The sequence below is a fragment of the Symphalangus syndactylus genome, chromosome 18 (assembly GCF_028878055.3).
Source record: "Symphalangus syndactylus isolate Jambi chromosome 18, NHGRI_mSymSyn1-v2.1_pri, whole genome shotgun sequence".
In the NCBI taxonomy this organism is placed as follows: Eukaryota; Metazoa; Chordata; class Mammalia; order Primates; family Hylobatidae; genus Symphalangus; species Symphalangus syndactylus.
Window position 1 is genome coordinate 86,325,631 of NC_072440.2, and position 24,804 is coordinate 86,350,434.

General features: G+C 46.5%; 1 protein-coding gene across 3 annotated transcripts in view; it reads left to right on the forward strand.

Moving 5' to 3' along the window:
* ASXL2 (ASXL transcriptional regulator 2) overlaps window positions 1–24,804 on the forward strand; it is a 555,729-nt gene that overhangs the window by 380,576 nt on the left and 150,349 nt on the right. For 2 of the 3 annotated variants that reach the window (XM_055252963.2, XM_055252962.2), the window contains exon 1: window positions 24,127–24,457. The exons of the other annotated variant lie outside the window; for it this stretch is intronic. In XM_055252963.2, coding sequence (XP_055108938.2) covers window positions 24,137–24,457 — 321 coding nt within the window. In that variant the 5' untranslated portion in view covers window positions 24,127–24,136. Of the gene's footprint in view, window positions 1–24,126; window positions 24,458–24,804 lie in introns of those variants that run through there. 3 annotated transcript variants of the gene reach the window in all.

Consider the following 24,804-nt stretch of genomic DNA (forward strand, 5'->3'; position numbering starts at 1 on the left):
CAGGATGCAGAGGTTGCAGTGAACTGATATTGTGCCACTGCACTCTACACTGGGGGACAGAGTGAGACACTGTCTCAAAAAATAAATAAATAAATAAGTTGGGGTATTTACTATATACCAACTCCTTTTAGTTATTGGTGGAAAGTTCCTTCTGAGTACATCAACATCTTGGTGATTGCAGTCTGCCTCAAGTGTGAGCTAAATATGTACCTATGGCTGGCTGGGCGCAGTGGCTCACGCCTGTAATCCCAACACTTTGGGAGGCCGAGGCAGGTGGATCACCTGAGGTTGGGAGTTAGAGACCAGCCTGACCAACATGGAGAAACCCCATCTCTACTAAAAATGCAAAATCAGCCGGCCATGGTGGCGCATGCCTGTAGTCCCAGCTACTCGGTAGACTGAGGCAGGAGAATCACAGGAGGCGGAGGTTGTGGTGAACCGAGATTGTGCCATTGCACTCCAGCCTGGGCAACAAGAGTAAAACTCTGTCTCAAAAAAAAAAAAAATGTACCTATGGCCATAGAAAGCCACAGGCAAAGGATTACAGGTGCTGGCAGGAAAAAGGCAAGAGAGTGAGGAGTCCTATGCCAAGGGAAGGTGTGCAAGGTACAATATACCTTGTTCCACTCTGATCTACCTGTATCCCACATTAAGTCCATTCTGTTACTGACTCTTCAAAGTGGTAGCCAGTGACAATATCTAAGCAAAATTAATAGAGGTGAGTTAATGGAAGTAGTCTCTGGGATGATCTTGTGACTTGCTCTCACCAGTAAAAATGGCAGAAGTGATATCCTAACAGCTTCAGAGCCTGGGCCTTGAGATGCCTTGCAGCCTCTACATAAGGATAATGTGCAGATCTCCACATAAAGAAGCAGGACTAGCCTCATAAAGGATAAAAGGCAATGTGGTGGAATACCAAAGTGGGCCGGGTGTGGTGGCTCATGCCTGTAATCCCAGCACTTTGGGAGGCCAAGGTGGGAGGATCACTTGAGGCCAGGAGGCCAGGAGTTCGAGATCAGCCTGGCCAACATGGGAAAACCCCATCTCTCCTAAAAACACAAAAATTAGCTGGGCGTGATGGCATGTGTCTATAATCCCAGCTACTTGGGAGGCTGAGACAGGAGAATCATTTGAACCCTGGAGTTAGAGGTTGCTGTGAGCCGAGATTGTGCCACTGCACTCCAGCCTGGGCAACAGAGCGAGACTCTGTCTGAAAAAAAAAAAGAGTCCCAAGCCAACAGCCAGCATCAACTGCAAGACATGCGAGCAATACCAGCTTGGACCTCTCCGCATAGCCACTCTGCAGTTGAATGCAACAGCTCCGTCAGTGAGCCAAGACAAGACCAAAGGGGAACCATCCAGCCCACCCACAGAATCATGAGAAATAACAAATCGTTGGTGTCTTAAGCCACAGGATCTTGGAGTGGTTTGTTACCTGCAATAGGCAACTGAAATGCATATATTAATAACATACACCAACTCCAGTCAATCATTGTTTGGCAGTCGCTCCTGGGGACGTGAACACCCTAGCTTTTCTGGTCTGCCCTGCTCATGAGTCAAGCCTGCTCCAGTGATCGGGGAAAACTCCCAGGCAGAGAGTCCCAGACACTTGCAGGAAGAAGCTGTCAGCATATATAGAAACAGCGAGTGCTGGGCGGATACGACAGGGCACAGCAGCATTTGCTACAACGTCAGAACCTCTTTTTCTCCGATTTATAAATATTATGTGGGATGGAGGTGGGGGAGATGGAGAAGAGGTTTTTGCGAGGAAGCAAGAATTTTGGAGTGGATGGTGCCTCTGAGAGACAATACCACCTAGGGGAAGAGTTTGCAGAACACAGAGGTGGGGCTATCAGAGACTCTGAAATTGGGGGCCTACCTTTTTTTTTTGGGACTGAGTCTCCCTTTGTCATTCAGGCTGGAGTGCAGTGGCACAATCTTGGCTCACTGCAACCTCTGCCTCCTGGGTTCAAGCAATTCTTGTGCCTCAGCCTCCCGAGTAGCCAGGATTATCGGCGTGTGCCACCACGCGCAGCTAATTTTTATATTTTTAGTAGACACAGGGTTTCACCATGTTGGTCAGGCTGGTCTTGAACTCCTGGCCTCAGGTGATTTACCCGCCTTGGCCTCCCAAAGTGCTAGGAATTACAGGCGTGAGCCACCATGCCCAGTAGGGGCCTTCCTTATTCATTTCAACCTCTGGAACTGTCTAAGCGCTGCTGTCAGACTCTGTGCCTAGAATCCCACACATTGCTTGCTCTCAGGTTCCTTGCCATTGCCTGTTGCCCTCTGGTTGACGTACCCACTTATCCCTTGCTGAACTCCTCACTAGCCTCCTGCCAACCAGTTGTCATTCTCACCTCTCAGCACCTAGCTGTCTCCCAGCCCCTCTTCCCCAGGTCCCCAGTGATAAAACATCCTATCCTTAAGCCTTTCTCTAGATCCTGTTCTGTTCAATTCTCATTCATTCTGCTTTCCTGCTCCATAAGAAGTGCTTTTCTGATATCACAGCTATTAAACCTTAAGGAGGTTCAAAAAGGGGTTTGTCTAAAAAGATCTCATTGGTGAGATGAAATTACAGAAAATCTCAGGTGTGATTTTTTTCCATTACTGCATTGTGAAGGAGATTATATTTAAAGTTGTAATAGATGTGATATCCTAGGCTGCAGAGTTGTTCCCAGGTACCAAATGTTGTGAATTAACATTTCAAAACATCTTAGAAATTTACCAGCAGACATCTTTATTTTGTCTGAGCACTGAAAAAGCTAAAGAGAAGCAAATTTTGTGTATATACTAAAATGAAACAAGTTCCTATATTTGGAATACAAGGAACTAGTTCTACAAAGGACTGATCAAAGAAATTCACTTCCAAGCTGGGTGCAGTGGCTCATGCCTGTAATCCCAGCACTTTGGGAGGCTGAGGTGGGAGGATCCCTTGAGCTCGGGAACTCGAGACCAGTCTGGGCAACAAAGTAATGCCTTGTCTCTACAAAAATTATAAAAAATTAAGGCCGGGCACGGTGGCTCACGCCTGTAATCCCACCATTTTGGGAGGCCGAGGCAGGTGGATCACAAGGTCAGGAGTTCAAGACCAGCCTGGCCAGTATGGTGAAACTCTGTCTCTACTAAAAATACAAAATTTAGCTGGGCGTGGTGGCAGGCGCCAGTAGTCCCAGCTACTCGGGATGCTGATGCAGGAGAATTGCTTAAACATGGGAGGCAGAAGCTGCAGTGAGCTGAGATCGTGCCACTGCACTCTAGCTTGGGAGACAAAGCGAGAGTCCGTCTCAAAAAAAGAAAAATTAGCAGGCATGGTGGTGCACGACTGTAGTCCCAACTACTCAGGAGGCTGAAGTGGGAGGATCTCTTGAGATTAGGACTTTGAGGTTGTCGTGAGTCAAGGTTACAACACTGCACTCCAGCCTGGGTGACATAGAGAGACCCTATTTCAAAAAAAAAAAAAAGAAAAAAAAGACATTCACTTCCAGTTTATTAAGACCACAAGAACAAAAATCACAGCATTTTGCATTAGGTATGTAAAAACACTCAGGTTAAAAATATCCAGAAGCAGGCAGGGTGAGGTGGCTCACTCCTGTAGTCCCAGCATTTCGGGAGGCTGAAGTGGGTGGATTGCTTGAGGCCAGGAGTTCAAGACCAGCCTGGCCAACATGACAAAAACCTGTCTCTACTAAAAATACAAAAATTAAGGCCGGGCACAGTGCCTCATGCCTGTAATCCCAGCACTTTGGGAGGCCGAGGCAGGTGGATCAAGAGGTCAGGAGTTTGAGACCAGCATGACCAATATGGCGAAACCCCGTCTCTACTAAAAATACAAAAATTAGCTGGGCATGGTGGCACGCGCCTGTAGTTCCAGCTACTCAGGAGGCTGAGGCAGGAGAATCGCTTGAACCCGGGTGGTGGAGGTTGCAGTGAGCCGAGATCACACCACTGCACTCCAGCCTGGGCGACAGAGCAAGACTCCATCTTCAGAAACAAACAACAACAAAAAAATTAGGCCGGGCGCGGTGGCTCATGCCTGCAATCCCAGCACTTTGGGAGGCCAAGGCGGGCAGATCACAAGGTCAGGAGTTTGAGACAAGCTTGGCTAACATGGTGAAACCCCGTCTCTACTAAAACTACAAAAATTACCTGGGCGTGGTGGTACATGCCTGTAATGCCAGCTAGTCCGAGGCTGAGGCAGGAAAATTGCTTGAACCCGGGAGGTTCAAGTGAGGGGAGGTTGCAGTGAGCTGAGATTGCGCCATTGCACTCCAGCGCTCCAGCCTGGGTGACAGAGCAAGACTCTGTCTCAAAAATAAAAAAATAAATAAATAAGCTGGGTGTAGCAGTGTGTGCCTGTGGTCCCAACTACTTGGGAGGCTGAGGCATGAGAATTGCTTGAACCCAGGAGGCGGAGATTGCAGTAAGCCGAGATTGCATCACTGCACTCCAGCCTGGGTGACAGAGCAAGATTCTGTAAAAAAAAAAAATCAATAAAATAAAATAAAAATCCAGAAGCAAAAATCTTACTTTAGAAGAAAACGTTAGTCTTAAATCTAAGATCAGAACACACAGCGTGTTATCTACCTTTCCCGAGTTGCAAATGGTAGCAAAAATAAATGGGTTGGTTTCCTCTCCTTCATTCTAATATTTTCTACATCTTATGATAGTTAACATTTTTGAGCATCAACTATGAATCCAAACCTCCCGTTCATTTTACCTAATCCTCAGAACATCTACTATGCCAATTAGTTCTAGTTTAAATTCAGGACCACACATCTCAAAAGGACCGTCAACGCTGCCAAGCCGTCCCTCTACACTTCCCCAATACATTCTTTCCTCCATTCTCCAAAGCAACTTTTTCACACATTCTCTCTCTCTGCAAATCTCCCACCTCCTCCTCCACTTCCTCAGTCCTGCCTACCTCTCCCACATCTTCCCAGATCCTTCTCCACTTCACTCCATTCTAGATCTTCATTAGGTTCTGCTGACATTCCAAACTCTCTCCTCTGCCTTATGGCTTTTGAAACTCCCCTTCCCTCTCATTGGAATGCTCCACACCCTGATCCTCACAGGGCTGGTTGCTTTTTGTCTTCTTTACTTCTGTCTCAGCTCAAATAAAATTCTCGGAGAGGCTTTCTTGTCATCTAACGATGCCTCCACCCAGTCATTGTCTTTCACATCAGCTTGTTTTACTGTCTTCCTAGCATTTATAAATATCCCATATTGTCTTGTCTATTTATTTCTCTCTCATCTCTACTTGAATAAAGCTCCATGACAGGCTGGGCACAGTGGCTCATGCCTATAATCCTAGCACTTTGGGAGGCCAAGGTGGGGAGGTTCACTTGAGCCCAGGAGTTTGAGACCAGCCTGGGCAACAGGGCAATACCCTGTCTCAAAAAAAAAAAAAGAAGAAAAAAACCAAAAAACAAGCTCCGTGACAGCAGGGCCTCCATTACCCGATTTAATTCTGTATTCTCAACACCCAAGTCTGAGTCTGTCACATAATAGGCATACAAGAATAAAGATTTATTGGCCAGGCATGGTGGCTTATGCCTGTAATCCTAGCACTCTGGGAAGCTGAAGAAGGTGGATCACCTGAGTCAGGAGGTGGAAACCAGCCTGGCCAACATGGTGAAACCCCCATCTCTACTAAAAATACAAAAAGTAGCTAGGCATGGTGGCATGTGTTCGTAATCCCAGCTACCCTGGAAGCTGAAGCACAAGAATTGCCCGACCCTGGGAGGCAGAGGTTGCAGAGGGCAACTCCATCTCAAAAAAAAAAAAAAAAAAAAAAAAAGATTTATTAAGTAAATTATTCCCAAACTGAAGACCAGAGAATCCAAATAAATTGCTTAAGTTCACTCAGCTAAACCTAACTCTATTTAGGTCCAGGCTATATCCCCATTTATATTAAAATGGATTTGGCCTCTGAGGAGTATTTGCGAATGTGAAGAGCATGTAAGACAACTTCAGGATGAATAGTCAAATTCCGCAGGCCAAAAACCAAGGAGATGCTGAGGACATCTGGCAGGACAAAGCCCGCGGTAACTAAGGAGCAGCACGGCCTGGCTGTTCCCAGCTTGCTCCTGGCTGGCCTCCAACCCCTCTGCCTTCCCTCCTGTTTCCTGTAGTCTCTGAAACTTTGGCCACCTGCACTACAGTACAGTTTCAGACAGCCTCTGATTTTCCCTTCATGCCCATGAGGCAGACTAGTTCGTGTCTGCCAATAGCATTCAATAAGAATGCAGGAGGCCAGGAGTGGTGGCTCACGCCTGTAATCCCTGAGCTTTGTTTGGGAGGCCGAGGCAGGCCAACTGCTTGAGCCCAGGAATTCGAGATTGGTCTGGGCAACATAAGGAGACAAGATTTCTATAAAAAATACGATAATTAGCCCAGCATGGTGGTGCACATCTGTAGTCCCAAGCTACTTGGGAGGCTGAGGTGGAAGGGTTGCTTGAACCTGGGAGGTCAAGGCTGCAGTGGAGCCAAGATTGCACTACAGCCTGGGCAACAGAGGAAGACCTTTTTTTTTTTTGTTTTTTTTTTTTTTTTTTTTTGGAGATGGAGTCTCACTCTTGTCACCCAGGCTGGAGTACAGTGGCGTGATCTCAGCTCACTCAACCTCCAATTCCCTCGTTCAAGCGATTCTCCAGCTTCAGCCACCCGAGTAGCTGGGATTACAGGTATGCGCCACCATGCTTGGATAATTTTTGTGTTTTTGGTAGAGAAGAGGTTTTGTCTGCTCTGTCGCCCAGGCTGGAGAGACTGATCTCAAAAAAAAAAAAAAAGCAAGTATCACAAGATGCACTGCAAATATAATAATGAACATGGCAGACACTGTCCCTACACCTACTGCTTTGCAGTCTTTTTTTTTTTTTTTTTTGAGATGGAGTCTCACTCTGTTGCCCAGACTGGAGTGCAGTGGCACAATCTTGGTTCACTGCAACCTGCACTTCCCGGGTTCAAGCCATTCTCCTGCCTCAGCCTCCTGAGTAGCTGGGATTATAGGTACGTGCCGCCATGCCTGGCTAATTTTTGTATTTTTAGTAGAGACAGGGTTTCACCATGTTGGTCAGGCTGGTCTTTAACTCCTGACCTCATGATCCGCCTGCCTTGGCCTCCCAAAGTGCTGGGATTACAGGTGTGAGCCACCGCACCTGGCCAACGCTTTGCAGTCTTATACTCCTTTCTGGTCTTTGGTATTTGGCTCAAGGTTGAAAGATACTAAATTAATCTGTTTAATTGACTTGATTTGATTATTTCAAGGTCATCGTACTAGTTGGGAGAAATTGTCCCTAAAGGAAATGTTTCTTGAGAAGTTCCTCAATTTTCATGTCCTCATACAAATTGTCTGGTATATGACAGGCATTCAGTAGTTAATTGCTTTCTTCTCTTTTCCTCTAGGTTTCTGCTGGCCAGTTCACCAAGTAAGCTAAATCTTGTTGCATTTAGTACAAAAATGGCCAGGTTTGGTGGCACATGCCTGTAATCTCAGGCATTCAACAGGCTGAAGCAGGAGCATGCTTGGGCCCAGGGGTTTCAGACCAATCTGGGCAACACAGCAAGACCCCATCTCTAAAAAGAAAAAATTAATACAAAATTAAAAAGTAGAGGAATGATAACAGTTTAGTAGAGAAATGGTGACAGCCAGGTATTCAAACATTCTGCAGGAGAGAAGAAGAGAAGGTCTACTTTTGCCTTCTTTTCTGTCCATGTATAATATATAAAATACAATAGCAGGCCGGACACAGTAGCTCACGTCTGTAATCCCAGCACTTTGGAAGGCCGAGGCAGGCAGATCACCTGAGGTCAAGAGTTCGAGACCAGCCTGGTCATTATGGCAAAACTCCATCTCTACTAAAAATACAAAAATTAGCTGGGCGTGGTGGCACTTGCCTGTAATCCCAGCTACTTGGGAGGCTGAGGCACGAGAATTGCTTGAACTCAGGAGGCAGAGGTTGCAGTGAGCTGAGACTGTGCCACTGCACTCTAGCATGGGTGACAGAACAAGACTCTGTCTCAAAAAACAAACAAACAACAACAACCCAACAAAAATACAATAGCAAACATTTATCAATGGCGTACAATATACCAGGCACTATTCCAGGCACTTTACATGTACTACCTCATCCAGACATCATAATAAACTTAGCAGAGGAAACTGAGATTTATTTATTTTTATTATTTTTTTGCCCAGGCTGGAGTGCAATGGCACGATCTCGGCTCACCACAACCTCTGCCTCCCAGGTTCAAGTGATTCGCCTTCCTCAGCCTCCCTAGTAGCTGGGATTATAGGTATGTACCACCATGCCTGGCTAATTTTGTAGTTTTAGTAGAGACGGGGTTTCTCCATGTTAGCCAGGCTGGTCTCGAACTCCTGACCTCAGGTGATCCGCCCGCCTCGGCCTCCCAAAGTGCTGGGATTACAAGCGTGAGCCACCACGCCCGGCCAGAAACTGAGATTTAAAGAAGTTAAGTAAGGCCACGTGTGGTGGCTTATGCCTGTAACCTCAGTGCTTTGGGAGGCCAAAATGGGAGGATCACTTGAGCCCAGGAGTTTGAGACCACCCTGGACAACATGATGAGACCTTGTCTCTACAAAAAATTAAAAAATTAGCCAGGTGTGGTAGCATGCACCTGTGGTCATAGCTACTCTATGAAGTGGGAGAATTACTTGAGGCCAGGAGGTCGAGGCTGCAGTAAGCTGTGTTCACACCACAGCACTCCAGCCTGGGCAACAGAGTGAGACCCTGTATAAAATAAAATAAAAGAAAGAAAGAAAGAAGTGGCTTGCCCAAGTTTTTGTAGGTAGAATATACTCACGTGGAGGAATTCCAGCCCAGGAAGTTGGATTCTAGCACCTCTTACTCTGTGTGGTCACTGCTATTGACCCATAGGGGAACAGATACAAGGACTTTGAATGGGGCCCACCTACAGCCTGTCTCCTGGTCATGACATAACTTAAGGCGGGAGTGAGATGGTAAACTGGTCAAAGCTAAAGTCTGTGGCCAGGGCAGAGTTAATGAGGGCCTCAGCAGCCCTGTGCTCTGGCATATTCATACTATGCCACTTAATATTGCTTATTTATTTATTATTAAATAGGAGGCTAGTCTCGAACTCCTGAGCTCAAGCAATTCATCTGCCTCACCCTCCCAAAGTGCTAAGATTACTGGTGTGAGCCATTGCACACATCCAATATTGCATTTTTGGTTTTTTTTTTTTTCAAGATGGAGTCTCCCTCTGTTGCCCAGGCTGGAGTGTAGTGGCACGATCTCGGCTCACTGCAACCTCTGCCTCCCTGGTTCAAGCGATTCTCCTGTCTCAGCTTCTCGAGTAGCTGGGATTACAGGTGCCTGCCACCATGCCTGGCTAATTTTTATATTTTTAGTAGAGACAGGGTTTTACCATGCTGGCCAGGCTGGTCTCGAACTCCTGACATCAGGAGATCCGCCCGCCTCGGCCTCCCAAAGTGCTGAGATTACTGGCTTGAGCCACCATGCCTGTCCAATATCGCATTTTTGTTGTTTGTTTGTTTGTTTGTTTTTTCCATTTTCTGGAGAATGGGGTCTCGCTATATTGCCCAGGGAGGTCTCAAACTCCTGGGCTCAAGCTATCCTCCCACCTCTTGCCTCCCTGAGAGCTGGGATTACAGGCGTGAGCCATTGCGCCCAGCCCAATATCACATTTTTAAAACAATCAATGTCCCCCTGGAATTGATACTGGTTCTACTATCTGTGAGGGTACAGAATTTTCCTTAAAAAAGAAATTGTCTTTGCAATGCCATGAGACAGAATTGGAGAGAGACGGGGAGAAAAAACAACATATTGTCTTTTGGTCTGAGCTTATGTTCTTCTAACTTTTATTCTAGCTTGTTGCTGTTAAATGTCTTTCCTTTCCTAAAATTATGAAGATCACAGATAGGAGTCAATTTTTTAAAATGTGTTTACTGGCTAGGTGCTGTAGTTCACACCTATAATCCCAGTACTTTGGGAGGTTGAGGCAGGAGGATCACTTGAGGCCAGGATTTTGAGACCAGCCTGGGCAACATGGTGAGACTCCATCTCTACAAAAAAAATTAGAAAATTAGCTGGGTGTGGTGGCATGCAACTGTAGTCCCAGCTACTCGGGAGGCTGAGGTGGGAGAATGACTTTAGCCCAGAAGTTCGAGGCTTCAGTGAGCTCTGATCACGTCACTGCATTCCAGTCTGGGTGACAGAGTGAGACCCTGTCTCAAAATGAAACAAACCAAACAAAAAATATGCTTACTTATATAAATAAAGAGTTGAACATCTTATGTCAGTCATCCATCTGTTAAAAAAAATTGTGGGCCGGGCGCGGTGGCTCACGCCTGTAATCCTAGCACTTTGGGAGGCTGAGGCGGGCGGATCATGAGGTCAGGAGATCGAGACCATCCTGGCTAACACGGTGAAACCCCGTTTCTACTAAAAGTACAAAAAACGAGCCGGGCGTGGTGGCGGGCGCCTGTAGTCCCAGCTACTCGGGAGGCTGAGGCAGGAGAATGGCCTGAACCCAGGAGGCAGAGCTTGCAGTGAGCTGAGATTGCGCCACTATACTCCAGCCTGGGCTACAGAGCAAGACTCCATCTCAAAAAAATAAAAATAAAAAAAATAAAAAAATAAAAAAATAAAAAAAATTGTGTTTGTGTGTACTTTTTTTTTTTTTAGAGCCAGAGTCTTGCTATGTTGCCCAGGCTAGAGTGCAGTGGCTATTCACAGCCATGATTATAATGCACTACAGCCTCAGACTCCTAGCCCCAAGAGATTCTCCCACCTCAGCCTCCTGAGTAGCTGGGCCTCCAGGCACACATTACTACTACTGACTAAAAAAAAAAAAAAGAATTAATTAGTCCATGACATCCAGAAGTTTGTGGACCACTGTGCCAGGTATTCTTCACTGACCTAAAAAGACAATGGTGAGTAATATAGCATCCTAATCTTGAATGTTGGCAATGGATACCAGCCTTGAATCCAAACGGGAGCCAGATTACAAAATAGGTACTGTGCTTCATCTTGATTGTGAATGTGAGAAAATGGACTTCTATGGGAGCTATGTTGTCCTCACAAAATAGGCTCTAAGACTGTCAAGGTCTCAAGTAAGCATTACTAATCACTGATCAAAAAATTGCTCATGGAATGGAAAATAGAATGATATAAGTTACCAGGGGCTGGGGAGAGGGGAAGATGGAAAGTTGTTCTTTAATGGATACGGAGTTTCAGTTTTGCAAAATGAAAAACTTCTGGAGATCTTTTGTACAACAATGTGAATATACTTCATGCTATTCAACTGTATACTTAAAAATGTTGGCCGGGCGCAGTGGCTCACGCTTGTAATCCCAGCACTTTGGGAGGCCGAAGCGGGCGGATCACGAGGTCAAGAGATCAAGACCACGGTGAAACCCTGTCTCTACTAAAAATACAAAAAAATTAGCTGGGCGTGGTGGCGGGCGCCTGTAGTCCCAGCTACTCGGAGAGGCTGAGGCAGGAGAATGGCGTGAACCTGGGAGGCAGAGCTTGCAGTGAGCTGAGATTGCGCCACTGCACTCCAGCCTGGGCAACAGAGCAAGACTCCGTCTCAAAAAAAAAAAAGTTTAAAAAGGTTTTTGTTGTTGTTGTTGTTGTTTTGAGATGGAGTTTCACTCCTGTTGCCCAGGCTAGAGTACAATGGCAAATCTCAACTTACCACAACCTCTGCCTCCCAGTTCAAGTGATTCTCCTGTCTCAGCCTCACTAGTAGCTGGGATTACAGGCATGTGCCACCACGCCTGTCTAATTTTTTGTATTTTTAGTTGAAATGGGGTTTGTCCATGTTGGTCAGGCTGGTCTCGAACTCCTGACCTCAGGTGATCCACCCACCTCGGCCTTCCAAAGTGCTGGGATTACAGGCGTGAGCCACTGCATCCGGCCTTTAAAAAGTTTTTTTTCTTTTCTTTTTTTTTTTTAAAAAAAACCCTTTAATTGTGGTGAAAAGTATATAACAAAATTGACCATCACTGTCGGGTGTGGTGGCTCATGCCTGTAATCCCAGCACTTTGGGAGGCCAAGGTGGGTGGATCACAAGGTCAGGAGTTCAAGACCAACCTGACCAAGATGGTGAAACCCCGTCTCTACTAACAATACAAAAAAAATTAGCCGGGTGTGGTGGCATGCGCCTGTAGCCCCACCTACTTGGGAGGCTGAGGCAGAAGAATCACTTGAACTCAGGAGGTGGAGTTTTCAGTGAGCAGAGATTGTGCAACTGCACTCCAGCCTGGGGGACAGAGTGAGACTCCGTATCAAAAAAAAAAAAGAAAGAAAGAGTCTTTTTTTCATAATTCCAAACTCCAGTCCCACTACCCTTAGATACTTACTTTTAATATTATTTTATGTATCCTTCCAGAAATTTTATTTGTACCTACTGGCATGGTTGCAGAGTACGCTAGCGTGTGGGAAGTTCATTAGAGGTGCCTTCAGGATCAACACCTGTGGAGGAAGTGAAGGAAGCAGGATTGGGCAGATGGAGAAGCTGGACTCTGCTACACTTTCAGCAAATGTTTCAGCCAACTCCATGGGAGCTCTGAAGCCAGGCTAGCACCTCAGGGTCATCCTGAGTCAAGGTGAGGTGGCCAGGCCTTTATACCCCAACATATTGGATACAAGCTGCCCTGAGAAGTGATCCTGAGCAGAATGGCTCTCTTCAGCTGAGGAACGTCTCAGAGAAAATTCCCAACAGCTGGGGGAGTAAGTATTTCAGTCCTGAAGGGGAGGATGGGAAGTGAATCCGAGTTTTACATATAGTCCACTTGGAACCACTTATTGCGTGGGTTCTGGGAGCAGCTCTTCCTGGATTCTGGTGGGCCTCTTCCCCTGAGGGAAGTTTATAAGGAGAGGAGAGTGGGGGAAAGACAGCCTCCACCACTGCAGTTGATCTCAAAGTTGCAACTCTACTCATTGTCTCCCTCCTCTACTATCCAAATGCAGATTCCTCTTCCCCTGTTAGTGCCTCTGCTGGTCTAGGCGGCCTACTTGGTGATGCAGCCGAGACTTTCATGCCCAAAGGGTCTAAGCACCTGCTAACAATCACGGAGTGCAGTGGCACGATCTCGGCTCACTGCAACCTCTGCCTCCTGGGCTCAAGCAATTATCTTGCCTCAGCCTCCCAACTAGCTGGCGCTCGCCACCACGCCCAGCTAATTTTTGTATTTTTAGTAGAGATGGGGTTTCACCAGGTTGGCCAGGCTGGTCTCGAACTCCTGACCTCAAGCAATCCACCCACCTCAGCCTCCCAAAGTGCTGGGATTACAGGTGTGAGCCACCGTGCCTGGTCAACAATCCTTGTTAAAGCTATGGCTGATGTACCATTTACTAACAAAATTGGGTAAGATAGTACTAAGGGACAGCTAAGTGGATCCCTTCAGGGGATCCCTTCAGGACAGCTAACAGGGTCCTTTCAGCTTCCATTGTGTAACAGCATCTGAACTTCCTCGTTTGTTGTTTTTTTGTTTTGTTCTGTATTGAGACAGGGTCTTGCTCTGTTGCCCAGGTGGGAGGGCAGTAGCACAATCTCAGCTCACTGCAACCTCTGCCTCCTGTGCTGAAGTGATCCTCCCACCTCAGCCTCCTGACTAGCTAGGACTACAGGCATGTATCACCACGCTTGGCTAGTTTTTGTATTTTTGGTAGAGATGGAGTTTCACTTTGTTGGCCATGAGGTCTTGAACTCCTGACTTCAAGTGATCTGCCCACCTTGGCCTCCCAAAGTTCTGGGATTACATGGATGAGTCACCATGCATGGCCCCTACTTCCTCTTGATGATCAGGATCAACTACCCCGACAACGTGGTGACTTCTCTTTATGTTGTCTGGTCCTTTGACACAGGAGTCTGAAGTGCTCAGGCAGCAACCATAAAGTTCAGTGGGACTCTTGCTGTGCCTCTTGGTGGAAACAGTCCCCTTGGAAATCAGAATTTCTAAACTCACAGAGCCCAGAGCTGAGGGGATGGGATGCATAAAGCTGAGCCATTTCTTTTTCCACCCCTTTGTTTCCAGACCCATGTATTCTACCTATTAGGGACAAAACACCATATGTTGGTCATTGATTTAGAGTGGCTAAATGTGTTTTTGGGGGTGGTGTCTATCCTCACAGGGTACATCTCTGCCCTGGTTTCTCAGTGCGCCATGAGTGGGCCATGGCATTGCTCAATCAGGCCAAAAGTTTCTGCATAGTTAGGATGACAGTTGACTACTGTAAATTCAATTAGTATCTTCGATAGCTATATGACTTGAAGAATTATATACTTTTTGAAAAATAAAGCCCCTGGGACCAGAAGATCCCAAAGTCATGTGTCCACTGTCATATCTTCTTTGTTATAAAATGGACTCTTTCCCGGCTGAAATGAGAATACCTGCTTCAGTACAACGAACCCAACCGCCGAGGGGTCATTGAAGATCCTGCCTTAATTCATTGGCCCTATCTAAGATCAGCAAATGTCTATCCTAATTATAGACCCACTCTTAAAAACTCACTCTTGGGAACTCTGTGTGGATTTAGGCCCCTCTTCTTCTGGTATTATGTTTTCAAAACTGACAGAGATAGGAAAGAAAAACTTATCCGGGAAGGAAAATTGGATGGAACATTTAACATTTAAGTCTGGCAATAATGACTATATGTATTCCTGCCTAAATAGTCTATTAATCATAAATAAATAAATAAATAAATAAATAAATAAATAAATAAAATGGGCTCTTTATGGCCAGGAGCGGTGGCCCACACCTGTAATCCCAGCACTTTGGGAAGCCGATGCAGGCAGGTCACCTGAGGTCAGGAGTTTGAGACCAGCCTGGCCAACATAGTGAAACCCTGTCTCTACTAAAAATACAAAAGATTAGCTGGGCATGGTGGCATGCACCTGTAATCCCAGCTATTAGGGAGGCTAAGGCAGGAGAATCGCTTGAACATGGGAGGCGGATGTTGCAGTGAGCCGAGATCGGGCCATTGCACTCCAGCCTGGGCAACAAAAGCAAAACTCTGTCTCAAAAAAAAAAAAAAAAAGGGCTCTTTGTTTTGATGCACTGTTATATGAGATCCCATATCAATGGAGTAAATATTTTGTAAGCTCTTGAAAGTGGTGCTGGCTGAGCACACTTTGAGGCTCTATTAGTAGGAAAGGCAAACTCATACCTGAAAGAGATGCATATTCCAGTTAAAATGAATTGCTGCCCCTTGTAAGGTGAAGGGGTCCACTGTAGGCAATTTACCTCCAAGTGGCTGATTGGTGTACTTGATGGATGGTGTCAAATCAGAGGGTTGGTTTTCATCTTTCTTGCTGGCGGACTGGACATTCAGTAGCAGTAGTAGGTAAAAGTTCAGTGGTGAGTGGGAACCCACGGTGTTGGGTCCGTTCGTAGCCTCCATTCCTGCCACCATGTCTACTATGTTCATAGATGAATTATGTACCAATGGAGTGGTCAATGACAGAGTCTGCCTGATGTCAAATGGCTGAGTCATTCTGCCTATTTGTTTGCTTAGTGTTTCATGCTTCTTCTATGCTGTTTTCTTTTTTTGAGACAGCGTCTTGCTCTGTCAGCCAGGCTGGAATGCAGTAGTGTGATCATGGCTCACTGCAGCCTCACCCTCCCGGGCTCAACTGATCCTCCTGCCTCAGTTTCCTGAGTAGTGTGGACCACAGGTGCATGCCACCATGCCCAGGTAATTTTTAAAACATTATTTTCAGCTGGTCATAGTGGCTCACACCTGTAATCCCAGCACTTTGGGAGGCTGAGGCGGGCGGATCATGAGGTCAGGAGTTTGAGACCAGCCTGACCAACACGGTGAAACCCCGTCTCTACTAAAAATACAAAAATTAGCCGGGCATGGTGGCATGCACCTATAATCCTAGCTACTCAGGAGGTTGAGGCAGGAGAATTGCTTGAACCCAGGAGGCAGAAGTTGCAGTGAGCCAAAATCACACCATTGCACTCCAGCTTGGGAGACAGAGCGAGACTCCGTCTTAAAAAAAAAAAAAAGCAAAAAAACACATTATTTTCTGTAGACACAGGGTCTTGCTATGTTGCCCAGGCTGGTCTTAAACTACTGGCATCAAGTGGTCTTCCCACCTCAGCCTTTCAAAGTGCTGGTATTACAGGTGTGAGCCACCATACTCAGCCAATGTTCTTCTGTGCTTTCTGGTGAGTATTAATATGAGCATTAAACATGAGATCTTCATATTTTGTGTTCATAGGTTCATCCACATATCTCCATCCCAACCTCATTACTTCTGATCTTATAGTCTTTTTTGTTCCATGACCCTGACCACTTGGCTGAGCTATTCTCCACCTACCACGAATCTGTTTATATTCTGACCTTGGGCCATGTCTCTTTCCACACAAAGTATAATCCAGTACACTGTCTGAACATCTGCACATTGGAAGGCTGTCCCTTCACTCCTTTTGTTCAAAGCTATTATTGAATGGGACTGTAAGGCAGGTGAAGTCCATTTTCATCTTGCACCTTGTATTAATCTGTTCTCACAGTGCTATAAAGAAATTCCTGAAACTGGGTCATTTATAAAGAAAATTGGTTTAGGCCAGGCGCGGTGGCTCAAGCCTGTAATCCCAGCACTTTGGGAGGCCGAGGTGGGCGGATCACGAGGTCAGGAGATCGAGACCATCCTGGCTAACACGGTGAAACCCCGTCTCTACTAAAAATACAAAAAAAAATTAGCCGGGCATGTTGGCGGGCGCCTGTAGTCCCAGCTACTCGGAGAGGCTGAGGCAGGAGAATGGCGGGAACCCGGGAGGCGGAGCTTGCAGTGAGCCGAGGTTGCGCCACCGCACTCCAGCCTAGGGGACAGAGCAAGACTCCGTCTCAAAAACAAAAAAAAAAAAGAAAATTGGTTTAATTGTCTTGTAGCTCCACAGGCTGAACAGGAAGTATGGTTCGGGAGGCTTCAGGAAACTTACAATCAAGGTGGAAGGTGAAAGGGAAGCAGGCACCTCTTACATGGCTGCAGCAGGAGGAAAAGAGAGTGAAGGGGAAGGTGCTATACACTTTTTAAAAGAAATTTAATTCTTTTTATTACACTTTAAGTTCTGGGATACATGTGCAGAATGTGCAGGTTTGTTACATAGGTATACACATGCCATGGTGGCTTGCTGCACCCATCAACCTGTCATCTACATTAGGTATTTCTCTTAATGGTATCCCTCCCTTAGCCCCCCCATCCCCCGGTGCTACACACTTTTTTTTTTTTTTCTTTAAGAGACAGAGTCTTGCTCTGTTGTCTAGGCTGGAGTGCAATGACGAGATCTCGGCTCATTGCACCTCCGCCTCCCAGGTTCAAGCAATTCTCCTGCCTCAGCCTCCCGAGTAGCTGGGATTACAGGCACCCGCCACCACGCCCTGCTGATTTTTGTATTTTTAGTAGAGACAGGATTTCACCATGTTGGCCAGGCTGGTCCCGAACTCCTGACCTCAAGTGATCCGCCTGCCTCGGCCACCCAAAGTGCTGGGATTACAGGCATGAGCCACTGTGCCTGGCCAACTACACACTTTTAAACAACCAGATCTCATGAGAACTCAGTATCATGAGAACATAAAGAGGTAAATCCACCTCCATGATCCAATCACCTCCCACAAGGTCCCTCCTCCAACAGTGGGAATTACAATTCAGCATGAGATTTGGGTGGGGACACAAATCCAAACCATATCACACCTACATACCAATATGACCTATCCATGAATCAAGCTTGGCTTTTCTTCTCCTCTTTAGTTGGTCATAGGAAAATCTCCCACACAGCCATAATGTGAGCTGAAGGAGAGGTGTTGAGGTGACAGTGGGGCATGAAATGGGAACTAGATCATCTGTTGATGCAGCTTTCTAGTGCTCTCTGGCCTGTTTGTGCACAGTTCCAGATGTACCACTTCCACCTTACAATGGGTTGCTAGTGAGCCCATCTGACCTTATGATTTGGTGGAGATGACTGACAGAAATAAGCTTATGATAGACAGTTTTCTAGTTGCATGGTCAAGTGCTCCATCTATACTAGGGCTTAATATTATGCCAAGAGCTATTTTCTCCAGAAGTGTATTATTTTTCACCATATGTGGCAACTGAGATTACTAATGAATTCAATTCGAGGTGGTCTACTGTCATCTTTCAGCATCCACTGGGCTTTTGTAGGGGCAAGATGAATGAATCAAATGGAAACATGGTGAGGACTAGACCCCTGAATACTTTAGGTCTTTAGGGATGCCATTTTCCCTGAGTTGGGATATTGTTTTGATTTACTCTTTTGGCTGCTGCAGGAGAAATAGTTACTAGGTGGACCCAATTATGGACTTACTATGAGTCAGAGCTGGACCAGGACTCCATATGACCAACATATGCCCCCACTCTAATAAAAGCCATGATGACATACTGGGTTTTCAAGAAGCAGACTCTAAAATGAAGGTCAGTGTACAGGAAACTTACTGGAGAGTTCTCTCAGGAGCAACACTTGTGGGGGAAGGCAAGGAAGTAAATTTGGGCAGAAGGGGAATTTGAGGTCTGATGCAGTATCAACAAAGGCCTCATTCTTCCCCACTGAGAGCTCTGAAACTGGGATGGCTCACTGTTATTGTCCTACAGTGGGGCAGAGGGGCCAGGCCTTTATATTCTCCATATCCATCAGTCATTGGACACAGGCTGTCCCAGGAATGCAGCATGGCCTTGGATAACGTAGTTTTCTTCAACAGTACCCCTAGAAGCTAGGGAAATAAGTCCTTCAGTCTTGAAAGGGCAGCTAGGTGGCACATCACAGCATCTACTACAGATACACATACACACACATACACACACACACCCCACCCCCCATATATATTATTCCAGGTACTTAGTTGCTAAAGAAAAAAAGACAGAAAAAAGAAACCAATTCTGGCTAATTTAAACAGGCAAAAAAAAAAATTTTTTTAATACTAGATGGCTTAGGCCGGGCACAGTGGCAGCTCACGCTTGTAATCCCAGCACTTTAGGAGGCCAAGGCAGGTGGATCACCTGAGGTCAGGAGTTCGGGAACTGCCTGGCCAACATGGTGAAACTCTTTATCTTTACTAAAAATACAAAACAACTAGCCAGGCATGGTGATGGGTGCCTGTAATCCCAGCTACTCAGGAGGCTGAGGCAGGAGAATCACTTGGACCCGGGAGGCAGAGGTTGCAGTGAACTGAGATTGCACCACTGCACTCTAGCCTGGGCGACAAGAGCAAAACTCTACCTCAAAACAAACAAATAAGAAAAACTAGATGGCTTACAGAATCTGTAGGATATCTAGTGATCCTAGCCTGGAAATTACCACTAATGGTAATAGTGGCCAAAATACCACTGCAGAGTTGGCCTTTTGAAGACTCTGCAACTTGTATCACTGACATCACTGATCCTGAATATTACTAATGTCCGATTCAATGTCTAGGGCAGAAGTAAATGATTGGTGGAGCCTAGGGCACGTTCCTATGCCCTACCCAAAAGGGAGGGTAGGTATTTTCAATTTCTATAGTGGGTGGGAAATTTCCAAATATGGGAAGGGGGCTTGGATACTTGTAGCCAAAAACAAAAAAAAAAGAAAAAAAAAGTCTATCTTACTCCCCCATTTTTTTCATCAAAAGGAATGCTATTATACATGTGATTCTGTACCTTGCCTTTTTCACTTTAATTAATATTCCTTAGATCTCTTTCCACAACTGAGTAGCAATCCTTGTATACAAGGATTATTTTTAATAGCACTGAAATGTTAACTATAGGAGACTAGATAAAATTATTGTACATAATCCAAACAATCGAATGCTATGTAACTATTTAAAATTATGCTATATGTTAGAGTTTGAGGGTGTCAATTTGCCCAAGTTTCACAAAAAATGGAAAGATATCTAGAGGAGACAAGCAGATGGAGATAAAAATACCACATTCATAATAAAACTGTTGAAGATAAAACAGCTTCTGTGTGAGGGCCAAATGGGCTTGCTAGCGCTTCCTGTCCCAAACTTTGCCAAGTCTAGACCTGATGATATCTTATCTGAGTGAAAAGTTTGGTTCTACAGAGGAGACATACTTAACGAGGGACCATTCATGCTCAACCAAGTTGTGAGGCTGAGGCAAGGTTTTCCTTAGCTTCTTCCCTTCTCTCACTCTCTCTTTTTTTTTTTTTTTTTTTTTTGAGACAGGGTTTCACTCTGTTGCCCAGGCTGGAGTGGGGTGGTGTGATCTCGGCTCACTGCAACCTCCACCTCACAAGTTCCAGTGATTCTCCCACCTCAGCCTCCTAAGTATCTGGGACTACTGCCTTGAGCCACCACACCCGGCTAACTTTTGTATTTTTTGGTAGAGACCATGTTTCACCACGTTGGCCAGGCTGGTCTCCAACTCCTGACGTCAAGTGATCTGCCCACCTTGGCCTCCCAAAGTGCTGAGATTACAGGCATGAGACACTGCGCCTGGCCAGCTTCTTCCCTTCTCTATGATGCTTCCCTCACATCATTACAGGTTTCTTCTGAGAGCACTCCAATACATAACTTGCACAAGGAGTCAAGGCTCAGTCTCTGCTTCCACAGACAAAATGAATATCTGTAGAATTTTTACAATGAGCAGTTTGGTAAAGATGAAAAAAAGTTAATTTTATTGTGAAAATAAAAATCTCATGTGGATTCCAAGATAAAGCATTTGAAGGAGTTGGGGCTGAATATCTGTAGTCTAAAAATCCTCGATTTCATTTTCTGCAGTACACTAAGCTAAAGTTTGTCAAAGCAGGTCATTCACTTTACCACAAAAGAGTCAGACCTTGATTTGTAGATGTAAAGCATTGTTACACTTAGTAGGGCAGAGGAGTGGGTGGAAGTTGTGAAAGTGGAGATGGTGAGTGTAGGTCACACATTCAAGATATTTATGGGCAAGAAAGAGAGGAAAAATAATTTGGTATGGTAGGGTGGTAGGGTGAAGAGACTTCTTTAAGCTGGAAGTGTCTTGAATATGCTTGTAAAAGGAGGTGGAGGGGTATCAGAACTAGAAAATAATGAAAAAAATGGAATAACATTCCAAGGAAGATGAGAAGGGATAGTGTCCCATATACGGTATATTAAAGGAGGGATTAGGCTATGGTAAGGAGGAGGAGGAGGTTAGAATGCACGAACTTATGGGTAAATTTAGGGATTGAAGACAAGGTGAGACTGCAACTGGTGGCCAATAATTTTTACATGATATATGAAGCAATGTTATTAGTTAAATGAAGAGGCAAGAGTAGAGGTGGGGTCTTCAGGGGAGTGGCAAATGCTGATGGAAGTAACCAGAGATAAATCAAAGGATGACTAAGTTGATTGTAGAAACTGTATCTGTAAAGCTAAGAAACTGTGACTCAATCAAGAGGATATCTTAGGGAGGATATCTTAGTAGGGTAGTGGGTGGAGTTTTAAGAAGATAGATTTGGCATTCCCTGTAGGATGGGCTTGAGTAGGGTGAGAATAGAAACAGACTATCTAAGGAAATCCAGAAGGAGGGTGGGGATAATGAGAGAGATGCAAATACACATAACAAATTCAATCAATAGACATGGGGACAAAATACTTTCTGGGGAATTATACTTTTTTTTTTTTTTTTTTTTTTGAGACGGAGTCTTGCTCTGTCACCCAGGCTGGAGTGCAGTGGCGCAATCTCGGTTCACTGCAAGCTCCGCCTCCCGGGTTCACGCCATTCTCCTGCCTCAGCCTCTCCGAGTAGCTGGGACTACAGGCGCCCGCCACCACGCCCGGCTAATTTTTTTGTATTTTTAGTAGAGACGGGGTTTCACCGTGGTCTCGATCTCCTGACCTCGTGATCCACCCGCCTCAGCCTCCCAAAGTGCTGGGATTACAGGCGTAAGCCACCGCGCCCGGCTGGAATTATACTTTTATAATAATAATAAACTATCTGTATCTGTGGAAGATTAAGAAGTAGGAACCACAACATCACAATCCCCACCCTTGAAATTCAAACCTGGGGATAGAGCTCCGGAAATGCAAAGTAAGGACCCTAGCAGGGTCTGAAAACCAGCTGGGGCTCCAGGACCAAACAACAGGACTGGATAAGCTGTACTCAGCTCAACAGCCAGGGATGGAGAAGACCTTCTTTTCTCTTCTCTCTTTCTCTCTTTCTTTCTCTCTCTTTTTTGAGACAGAGTCTTGCTCTGTTGCCCAGGCTGGAGTGTAATGGCACGATCTCTGGGCTCACTGCAACCTCTGCCTCCCAGGTTTAAGCGATTTTCCTGCCTCAGCCTCCCAAGTAGATGGGATTACAGGCACATGCCACCATGCCCAGCTAATTTTTGTATTTTTAGTAGAGATGGGGTTTCTCCATGTTAGCCAGGCTGGTCTTGAACTCTTGGCCATAAGTGATCTGACCACCTCAGCCTCCCAAAATGCTGGGATTACAGGCGTGACCCACCAGACCGGGCGAGAAGGCCTTCTTAGACTACAGACATAAACTTTGGAGGGAGGTGGTACATACCTGTGTAATGCATAGGGCTATGTGTTACCAAAGACATTTGGGAAAATATATCCATATCAATTGCTGAAATGGGCTGTTTGATCCATGACTGAACGGAAATATAAGGAAGTATCTAGATACTTCTAGATGGACTCTCAAACTCCCTTTAATATCTTTTTTTTTTTTTTTTTGGCACAACAGATCCTTTTTGAAAAATGGAGGAAAAGTTATGAATCCTCTTAAAAAATTCACATATAACACACAAAATATAGTTCATAATTTTAGAGAATCCATGAACTTCTGAAATGCATCCATAAACTTTAAGTATTGCTCTCACCTGTCTTTCCTCCCAAGAGGCAATCCAATCCTCAGTCCTATTTCACACTATAGTAAATTTACTAGATTGTTTGGAAGCAGCTTCTGGAAGCAGGTGGATTTGGGAGATCAGCAGGTGTTACTACATTCTTCTTACTTTGCAAGGTATCAAGGCGTAGATGATTTTTTTTTTTTTTTTTTTTTTTGAGAAGAGTCTTGCTCTCTCCCCCAGGCTGGAGTGCAGTGGCGCGATCTCGGCTCACTGCAAGCTCCGCCTCCCGGGTTCACGCCATTCTCCTGCCTCAGCCTCCCGAGTAGCTGGGACTACAGGCACCCGCCACCGCACCCGGCTAATTTTTTGTATTTTTTTAGTAGAGACGGGGTTTCACCGTGTTAGCCAGGATGGTCTCGATCTCCTGACCTTGTGATCCACCCGCCTCGGCCTCCCAAGTGCTGGGATTACAGGCTTGAGCCACCGCGCCCGGCCAGGCGTAGATGATGTTAAGAGAAGATGCCACATTCTGGATCTTTCAGAAGGCTGTTATGGATACTACAAATCATGGTTTCTGACCACAGAAATAGGTGAATCATTCAGCAAATATTTACTGGACGCCTGATATGTACAGGCACTATGCTAGGGACTGAGGTCACCGAAATAAAGAAGACACCATTTCTGTCATTGTTGAGTAGCTTCACATGTAAAAGCGTGGATGCAGTTACTGGTGGCCTTAAAAACAAAGTCAGCTAAGTTTGAGGCATTCTGGGGAGATGGAAAGGGCTCTGAGCTGGCAATTTGATTTTTGGTTTCTCTACATCCCAGACTTGTGAGCTGGGCAAGTTACTCAATCTCAGTTGCTTCGCCTATCGAATGGGGTTAATAGGCAGACGAGAATTGTTGCCTATCTTCAAAAAGATAACCTCTGTAAAAATGCAAATAAATCAGAAAACACAAACGCAGGGCTTATCTAAAGTGATAGTTGGCGGAGCTACCCACTGACGGAAGAGGTCAGCTCCCCAGGTCTACACAGCCTGTGCAGCGCCTCGCACGAGGCGGGATCCGCTCAGTAAGCTCTCCCGGATGGAACAGGTTCCGCTTCCGCAGGCAGATATTCGCTGTAGGTGTGAGCCCCGGGCGTCAGACTCCAGCTACTGTCGGGGCCTCCTTCGCGCGCATGCTCCTGCGGAGAGGCGGAGACCGGAAGGGTGGGGGCGTGGCGAGGTACCGCAAACCACCGGCTCGATAGCTCAGCGGCCGGGCTTGGGAGGCGGGGGCGCGCCCGCGCTCGTTCGCGCGGCCGGCTGCGTACAGTAGTGACGGCCGCGCGGGAGCGGTCACATGACCGTAGCGGCAGCCTGTACAGTAAGAACCCAATATGGCAGCGGCGGTAGCAGTGGCAACGGCAGCAGGAGGACCGGCCGCCCCATAGACCCCCCCCCGCGCACCACCCCCGCCGCTTCCTCTGCTTGGGTGCCCCCCCAGCCTGACTTCCCTTTTCTCCCACTTTCCCGGCACCGCGGGAAAAGCAGCGCAGGGCACAGCAGGCAGGGAGGGCGGCCGGAGCCCGGACACGGGAGCCTCCCAGTCAGTTCAAGACCCGACATGAGGGAAAAGGGACGTAGGAAGAAGGGCAGGACCTGGGCGGAGGCCGCCAAGACGGTAAGGGGGAGGGAGCGAAGGGGAAGGCCGGGAGGATTTTGTTCCCTTGTCGCCCGCCAGTCGCAGGGAAAGGGAGGTCGCTGGCCCAGCGACCCGGCTGAAGGGGCACAAAACCGCGCGGAGAGGGCGGCGGTTAGTGTCGGGGTTGCGATCCCTGTGGGAATGGAGGCGCCCGGCGGAACGTGATAGCCGCGGGGCCGTGGCGTCTCTCGGCGTCTGCGGCGAGTCCTCTCAGTGTTTTGAGGCTGTCTCTTGGGGTCGAGTCGATATCAACTCCGCTCTGTGGTAGCCCCCGCCCCGGCACGGGGAAGTCTGTGGTGCTTGCACGGTAACTGGTTCTTCTCCCT